Below are 8,371 nucleotides of genomic sequence, written 5' to 3'. Positions count from 1 at the left end.
CACCATCTACATTACATTTGGAAGAATCAAAAGGGAGATGCTCCCAATGAATACTTAATTGATGATTTAACCTGACTTGTGTCATTGATTGTTTTGAGCATGTTTTCATGAGTTAGGCATGTTTGTTGTTCAAATAATCAAGTGCTCAACATAATCATATTTTTCATCCCAAACTTTAGATTCCTCTTTTGTCAAATATTCCAGAAAACACAAATATCTATCGAGAGCAAAACACCATCATAAAAATCATTCATTTTTTAAATAACATACTAATATACATTCGTCAACAAAACAAATAATCCCGACCTCTCTTTTTAAGACAAAATTTGACCCAAAAGAAAAAACTATTTAATGCACCATTTAGATCTATATACTAAAAGAAACGAGACGGATGTAGGGCAAGCAAAATGCGAGACACTTGACCAAAAAAAAAAACTTTACAATTTTTTTTTTATAGATTCATTCCATAGATATTATTAGCTGCGATTTGAATTTTGATGCACGTGTATATAGTTGTCTTGACACACATTTCTGAATGCAATCATATCTTAGTCAGTCAATGGTTGTGATTTGTTGAATTCTAATTAAATATCTGCATTCTCCTTTCGGTTCATGATTCATCTCTCTAACCAAACCGGTAACGATACTCCGCGCTTTCTCCTCACACAATCCTAACCGCTTCGAGATTTTCTCCAGAAACTCGTTATTTCCCGGTAATTTCTCTCTCTCTCTCTCTCATCAAATTCCACGCATTTCGTACAGTATTCCGAGCTAGATACGCGATTTTCATCTACTCACCTTACTTTCCATTTTTCGGTTTCAGATTCAAGGAGGAGGAATTCATACATGGCGCCTCCGATTCTCTCTCTTGCTCTTCCTTCCGAAACCGGTCGTGTTCTCAGCATTCAATCTCATACTGTTCAGGTTTTTCTTTTTAATTTCAATTCAGTATATATATCTTTTTGAATCTGTCTGTAAATTATTCAGATTGGTTCTATAGACTAGAATTCGCCTTTTCAGGTTATATTCAAGCATGCTGTTGTTTGTTATGTATTGTAGTGAATTCTCAATGTTACGGTTAAGTTGGTTTAGTATGTATGGTGGTGACATTTTCGCTTTATTTGCTGTTACTCTCTTAGGGTTATGTTGGAAATAAATCAGCTGTTTTTCCTCTGCAACTTTTGGGCTTTGATGTGGATCCAATTCATTCTGTGCAGTTTTCCAATCACACAGGTAAGGTTTTTTTTTTTTTTTTTTTTTAGAGACAAATGCTAGTTGTTAGCTATGAAGCACGGACACCCCGAACACCCCGAACACGACACTGACACTGACATTGTTACGGCAACACCGATAATAATTTGAGAAAATTAATAAATTAAATGTAATCACAAGTGTCGGACGTCTTTTTTCAGAGGTGTCGATGCTATAGAGATTGTTGTTAGCTATAAAGCATACAGACATCGACATCGGATATTGACGCATATGTATAGACATGCACCACTACAATTGAAGAAAATGAAAGTAATTAAATGTAACCACGTGTCAGTCTCTGATAGTGGAGACACCAACGATATGAAGTGTCCAGTGCTTACATAGATTGTTAGTGGAGTATGTTGGTAGTTAGAGTTTAAACCCTTTACCTCCTTCTCAATCTCATTCGGGCGTTTCACACGCAAGCCTCTTTTGTTTCTTCATCTTCTTAAATTGGGAGTGTCAGACCTGATAGATGTTGTTTGAGGTTATCTGGAAAGGTTTCCTTTATTTTTAAATGAGTGAAATTTTTGTATGATAGATTTGAAGGTTGTGCAGGGTATCCATCGTTCAAGGGCCAGGTTTTAAATGGACAGCAACTCTGGGAACTTATTGAAGGTCTTGAAGCTAATGATTTGTTGTACTACACTCACTTATTAACAGGTACTATTATTTATGATGTCATAGAGTTTCATGTCTGTATAATTTTGTTGTGAACTGGATGTATCACATTCCCTCACGAAGTGAACTGAAAATCGTATCCCTATGTGTTTGGCAACTATAAAATAAGTATATTTCTTTCAGAATTATTGTTATTTATTGTTGTTTTAATTTTGAAATTACCATTAGTGTTGTCAAATAGTGACAGCACTATAGCATAGCGGATTTTGATGAAACTGCTACATAAACCACACCGCCATCCTAGTTTTGCTATAGCAAAATAGTGTCCGGTATTCTAATTTATGCTAGCTTATATAGCCGCAATAGCGGGGGAAAAAAGAATAAGTTACCATTAGTGTTGTTAAATAGCGGCGCTATAGCATAGCGGCTTTTGATGAATCTCCTACGAAAACCGCAATGCTATCCTAGTTTCGCTATTAGGGAAATAGCAGTATTCCAATTTATGCTAGTCGAGATAGAGGCAATAGAGAAATAAAAGATAATTTTAGGGTTTTTAATTTTTTAATTCAATCTAGTGTTGTCAAATAGAGGAAGCACTATAGCATATTGGATTTTGATGAAACTGCTACGGAAATGACAACACTATCCTAGTTTCGCTACTAGGGCATTTGTGGTCGGCATTCCGATTTTATGCTATCTGATATAGCCGCAATATCGCAAAAACAAAAGGATTTTAGTGTTTTTAAATTTTTGAAGTTTCCGTTAGTGTTGTCAAATAGTGGCGCTTTAGCATAGCAGATTTTTGGAGAATTTTCTATGAAAACCGCAGCGCTATCCTAGTTTCACTACCCTGGCATTGGTGGCGGCATTCCAATTAATGCTAGCTGATATAGCCGCAATAGCGCAAAAAAGAGGACTTTAGTGTTTTTTAGTTTTTGTAGTTTCCGTTAGTGTTGTTGTCAAGTAGCCGCACTATAGTATAGCGGATTTTTGAAGAATTTTCTACGGAAACTGCAGCGCTATCCTAGTTTCACTACTAGGGCAATGGTGGCCGGCATTCCAATTTATGCCAGCTGATATAGCCGCAATAGCGCAAAAAAGAGAATTTTAGTGTTTTGAAGTTTTTGAAGTTTTCGTTAGTGTTGTTGTCAAATAGTGGCACACTTGCACTATAGCATAATGGATTTTGATAAAACTGCTATAAAAATGACAATGCTATCCTGGTTTCACGACTAGGGCAATGGTGGCTGGCATTTCAATTTATGCTAGCTGATATAGCAGCAAAAGCATAAAAAAGAGAATTCTAGTGTTTTTATAATTTTTGAAGTTTCCGTTAGTGTTGTCAAATAGCGGCGCTATAGCTGAGCATATTTTGATGAATTTTCTACGAGAAGCTGCAACGCTATCCTAGTTTCGCTATTAGGGAAATAGTGGTTGGTATTCCGCTTTCTACAGCAGATATATCGGCAATAGTGGGAAAAAAGAATTTTAGTTTTTTTTTAATTGATACAGCTGAAGATTCTGCATGTGTACGGAACATGAGTTATTTTTATAATAAAAATATGGAAGAGTCAGTGAGGATTACTCCTATACTTGCCATAATACGTAATCTTTTCTATATATAAGCTGTGTTCAGCCTCCATTCCCTTTTTATTGGTATGCACGGTGCCTTATATGTATATATAATTGACTTATTTCAACCGCTATGTGGCTTCTGTTATATGCTCACAACGATATTCTGCTATTTGCTCACAGCGCTATTCTGCTATTTCACATGGCCGAATTTTGGCCTTTCGATATTTTTCACAATCCACTATTTATAACACTGTTTACCATCCTGCAACTACATCTTCTTTGGTATTAAAAACTATGTTTCTAATCTCGGAAGTAGTCTCCACTAGGTGGGTAAGGCTGTGTTCATTTACCTTCCTCAGACACCACCTGTTGGGAGCCTTCACGCACTGGGCCACCCTTATTAGAAACTATATGTTACGTGCTATTCTTATAGCCCTATTGTGATATTGTCACTAAACTTCCAGCTTTTGTGTTTCAAAATTGTTCTTATTTTGATTATTCTAACTTTGGATCTAAGTCTAACTCATGTATTTTCAGGTTATATTGGTTCAGTTTCTTTTCTCAATACCGTATTGGATGTTGTCTCCAAGCTTCGCTCAATAAACCCTAAGCTGACATATGGTGAGATTTCTGATTAATGGGTTGGTTAAGTTATATTTGAGACATTGGTTTGATCTCAGTCTAACTTAGAGGTTATTAGTTCAGAATATGTCCATTTTAGGAACAAAATTTAACCAAGAAAATTATATAGCTGAACTGAACCATATGTTCTGATTATGTGTAGTTTCAACCCTCATTCTTTATTGTTGTTATCATTAGAAGGCATTGACACTTAAAGCCTGGGGAATATGATTTTATACTTTTCGTTTGTTGGGTGTCAATCCTCACAGAAAATTTTCTTTATCTTGTATTTAAAGAAAATTGCTTATGCACATATGTGTTTTGTTTCCTTGCCAGTATGTGATCCAGTGTTGGGTGACGAAGGAAAGCTTTACGTTCCAGAAGAGCTGGTGACGGTGTACCGTGAGAGGGTAAGACTGTTGTCACTGATAAAAAAAGATGTTTCTGCAAGTGTATGTGTGTAAATAATATACATGATGTAACAAGTTTACAATAGACGAACTTCTCTGGCTAAGTTATCATATGGAACTCAAATTTAATTATCCACAACTGAAATTAGATTTTCATCCATGGTTATTGGGTTCCTATTTATGAGACGACATGACCCAAACATACATTTCTTATGTCTGGCCCATTTAAATGTTACCCTTACTTGTTTTGACTTCTCAGTAACGCACATTTCAACAGGTTGTTCCACTGGCTTCAATGTTGACTCCCAACCAGTTTGAAGCAGAATTACTGACAGGACTCAGGTAATTTATACCCTGATCCTTGATTAATATTACCTAAGAAATTTTCTGTTTGGAAATTGCTATTGTATGATGTGTATACATTATAAGAAAACTCATATGTTGACATGCAAATGCGTTCAGTCTCTTAAGATATAACAGTATACATGACAACATATGTTTTTCTTTTTTCTTTTACATAAAAGATTGTGGGGTTAAATATGTTTTTAGTCCCAATCAAATTGGAAATTTGTTGATTTTAGTCCTACAAAAATTTCATACTTTTTTAGTCCTCAAAAATACAAAAACTCGGTACTTTTAGTCCCTCAATAGCTAATGAGCACTGACACCAATGAGAAAAGGTGTGCCCCGTGTCTGTGTCGGACACCTGCACCTACACTTGTGTTTACGTTTAATTTATTCATTTTTCCAAATTATTACCGGTGTCGTCGTGTCAGGGTCGAGGTCGTGTTCGGGGTGTCCGTGCTTCATAGTTCAATAGTATTTTATTATGTATAGGGCTATAAACATATAAAAGTTTTTTAGCAGCTAAAACTAACATATTTCCAAATTTATAAGGACTACAAATATATTTAACACAAGATTGCAATTGGACACAATTTTTATGAATGTAATGCTAAAAAACAGAGGAAATTATTTGAAGTCCATGCTCTCTATCTCTTATTATTTTTTAGGGGGCGTGTGGGCTTATAAATATTAATGTCCCCTTCTCATACACATGGATATCTTTGATTTTTTTCATGGTGTATGCAATGTGTTTCTTTGGCAGTTTTGATACCGCCTATATTGAGAGAAAAAGTTCTTGTTAGTGTTTAGTAGGATGTTGCATGTGTGCTAATGTATGAGAGCATTGGGAAAAAGTTCTTGTTAGTTCTTAGTAGGATGTTGCATGCGTGCTAATGTATGAGAGCATTTGACATTATGGAACTAATTGGGTTTGGAGTTAACACTACAACCATAGGCCTTAGAATATCCTCATATTTAGAAGGCAACACATTATTGAAATATTATTTTCTATATATAAATAACAACATGTTTGGTTTAGAAGATATTTGTGTTCTTTAAAAAAAAATTATACTTTCATATCACTGCTGTGGTTGTCAGACTCGTATTTCTGTCTATTTATCATGTGTGTTGGACACCCGCTATGTATTCTGATAGAAATAAGATTCGTATGACAGAATTCAGTCCGAAGAAGATGGTCGAGAAGCTTGTAACTTACTTCATGCAGTTGGACCTTCAAAGGTTTGCTTTAAATCTCATGTGTTGGACTCTTGGCTCCACAAAAATTGTGGATTTTAATATTTTATAATAATGAGTGATAGATAGATAGCAATGACCTTAAGCACATTTGCACACACGAAAAGTAAAGCTTGAATCTGAATTACATATATGGCAGGAGTTGACCCATGTTTGTTTCTTCTCAAATTATATTTTATAAAAAAATTGTTTTTGATTATGCCAAGAAACCGTCTAAACCTAATGTCACAATGCACAATGAACTAGTCTATAATCACTAATGTTTGCTTTTGCTCTGTTTCTCACAATCACTTAACTAATGTATGTTCATGCTCAGGTTGTAATTACAAGTATAAATATAGATGGGAAACTTCTCCTCATTGGCAGCAATTTAAAGGAAAAGGTGGGATAAATGTCACGTATAATGTTGTTATCAATGGTAATATTTTTGTTCTAATTTTAGGTATATGATTAATAGTGTAATGTAAATGACATGTCAATACACATGACTAAAGTATGAAGTGCCGAAGTCTATGCTTATCCACACTCTTCACTGGCAATTCTAATTCTCTATACTCGGCAATTTATATTTATATCTATACTCGGCAATTTATATTTATATCTGTTCATATTAATGTAATTTTTTATTACCTTTTGTATGCAGGGACAAACTCCCAAACAATTTAAGATTGCAATTCCCAAAATAGAAGCTTATTTTACGGTATGAATATTCTATAAAATTATGGTTTGGTTTTTGCAATGTTATGCAAATGAAAATGAGTGGCGGCATTCATTTGGAGCCATAAACGGTTGAAATCCCACTTGAACCTATGTTTGTGGCATTTGCAATCTATATGAATTATCACTAACATATGTTAATTTCCCTAAATCGGGTAGAGCTGTACATTTCAAATACTCCATACTGTCTTAGTTGCTATTTGTGCATATAATATGGTGTTTGTTAGGAAGTAGAAAGTTTTGTTTGATTTTCTATCCAAAAAGTAAGAACAAATTTCCATCCAAGAAATTTTCAAATCAACAAAATTGGCTTATAAATGTATTCAATTCAAGTTAGTTTGTCATTCTTATTCTGTTAAGAAATAATCAATAACTTTAGCTTTGATTATGTTCTTTGTTTTTATGCTGGTAGGGAACAGGAGACCTCATGACTTCACTTCTTCTCGGTTGGAGCAATGTAATGTCAATTTACTTATAAAAGTTCTTCCTTCTCATTGCATAATATTGACCTAAAATATGAATTTATTCATTCCAGAAACACCCGGACAATCTTGAGAAGGCTGCAGAACTTGCAGTTTCAAGCTTACAGGTATTTGCTTTTTAAGCGTTCCATTGATGTTTGTTCTTTTCTTCCTTCCTCCAATATTTGGAATCATTGGTTATCTTTGGCTTTGACTGAACCTATGACTTGCTTATAATGTGAGGATACTGATTGAGATTTGAATAATCACAATGTATGCAGGCACTTTTGCAAAGGACACTTACTGATTACAAAAGTGCTGGACATGACCCCAAATCATCCAGTTTAGAGATCAGGTTAATTCAGAGCCAGGATGATATTCGCAGTCCGGAAATCAAATTCAAAGCTGAAATATACAGCTAACTGGTGATTGGTGATATGGTTTGTAGCTGAATGTCTGTTTATTGATTGATTATAGAAATTGGAGCTACACTGTTGAATTTAGCACTGCAGGCCTATTGAGCATAACATGAGTCAAATTTGTTATGTCATAAATAAAATAAAATAAAGCTTATAGGCTCTAAATTTAATTTTAATATACTAGGCCTTGTGTATGTATATGTAATATTTAAGGACTTGTGATATATATATATTTTTTAGCATTAGCCATCACGTGAAATTATTTAAATGTCCTTAGTTTCTAGAGATGTAACTCCGAACGCACCAAATTCTAAATGAACGTTATTATATTTTGGAGATGCATCTCTGTGACAATTTAAAACATTCAAAACATCTCCTTCGGAAGTCATTTACATTTGAATTGTATCGGAGATGTACCTTCGTGAATATTTTAGAGATACATCTCTAATACGTCTCAGAAAAGGTATTTCATGTTATATGTTGTTTAAATGTGTTCAGATGATGATTTAAAATATAATGTACAATTGAAAATAAACAAATAGACGTACATAATTTCAGATGGACCAAAAATGTCACACAAAAGTAAAATTCGAATAAATATCATACAATCGAGATCAATAAAGTAGTAAGAGCGTCGAAATAAAGTACATACCATAGTACTACAACTATATAATAAGAGATTATTGTATGTCTGATA

The 8,371-nt window shown here is 34.2% G+C and overlaps 1 protein-coding gene across 2 annotated transcripts; it reads left to right on the top strand.

Annotated features, from left to right (window-relative positions):
• Window positions 1-380: 380 nt before the first annotated feature.
• On the top strand, window positions 381-7,919 carry LOC127118297 (pyridoxal kinase). Of its 2 annotated transcripts, none has more exons than XM_051048471.1 (13): window positions 381-713; window positions 824-924; window positions 1,140-1,233; window positions 1,810-1,914; window positions 3,985-4,068; window positions 4,405-4,478; window positions 4,756-4,820; window positions 5,999-6,062; window positions 6,394-6,459; window positions 6,721-6,777; window positions 7,207-7,251; window positions 7,330-7,383; window positions 7,537-7,919. In XM_051048471.1, exons 2-13 carry the CDS (start codon window positions 847-849, stop codon window positions 7,675-7,677), a joined length of 927 nt encoding a protein of 308 aa, XP_050904428.1. In that variant the 5' UTR covers window positions 381-713; window positions 824-846; the 3' UTR covers window positions 7,678-7,919. The 2 variants fall into 2 exon arrangements, with proteins under 2 accessions (XP_050904428.1, XP_050904427.1); XM_051048470.1 differs by having other exon boundaries at window positions 1,801-1,914.
• Window positions 7,920-8,371: the final 452 nt, after the last annotated feature.

The sequence above is a fragment of the Lathyrus oleraceus genome, chromosome 2 (assembly GCF_024323335.1).
Source record: "Lathyrus oleraceus cultivar Zhongwan6 chromosome 2, CAAS_Psat_ZW6_1.0, whole genome shotgun sequence".
NCBI classification, from domain to species: domain Eukaryota; kingdom Viridiplantae; phylum Streptophyta; class Magnoliopsida; order Fabales; family Fabaceae; genus Lathyrus; species Lathyrus oleraceus.
The sequence above is the reverse complement of the archived record's forward strand: the minus strand, read 5'-3'. Positions and strand labels throughout refer to the sequence as shown.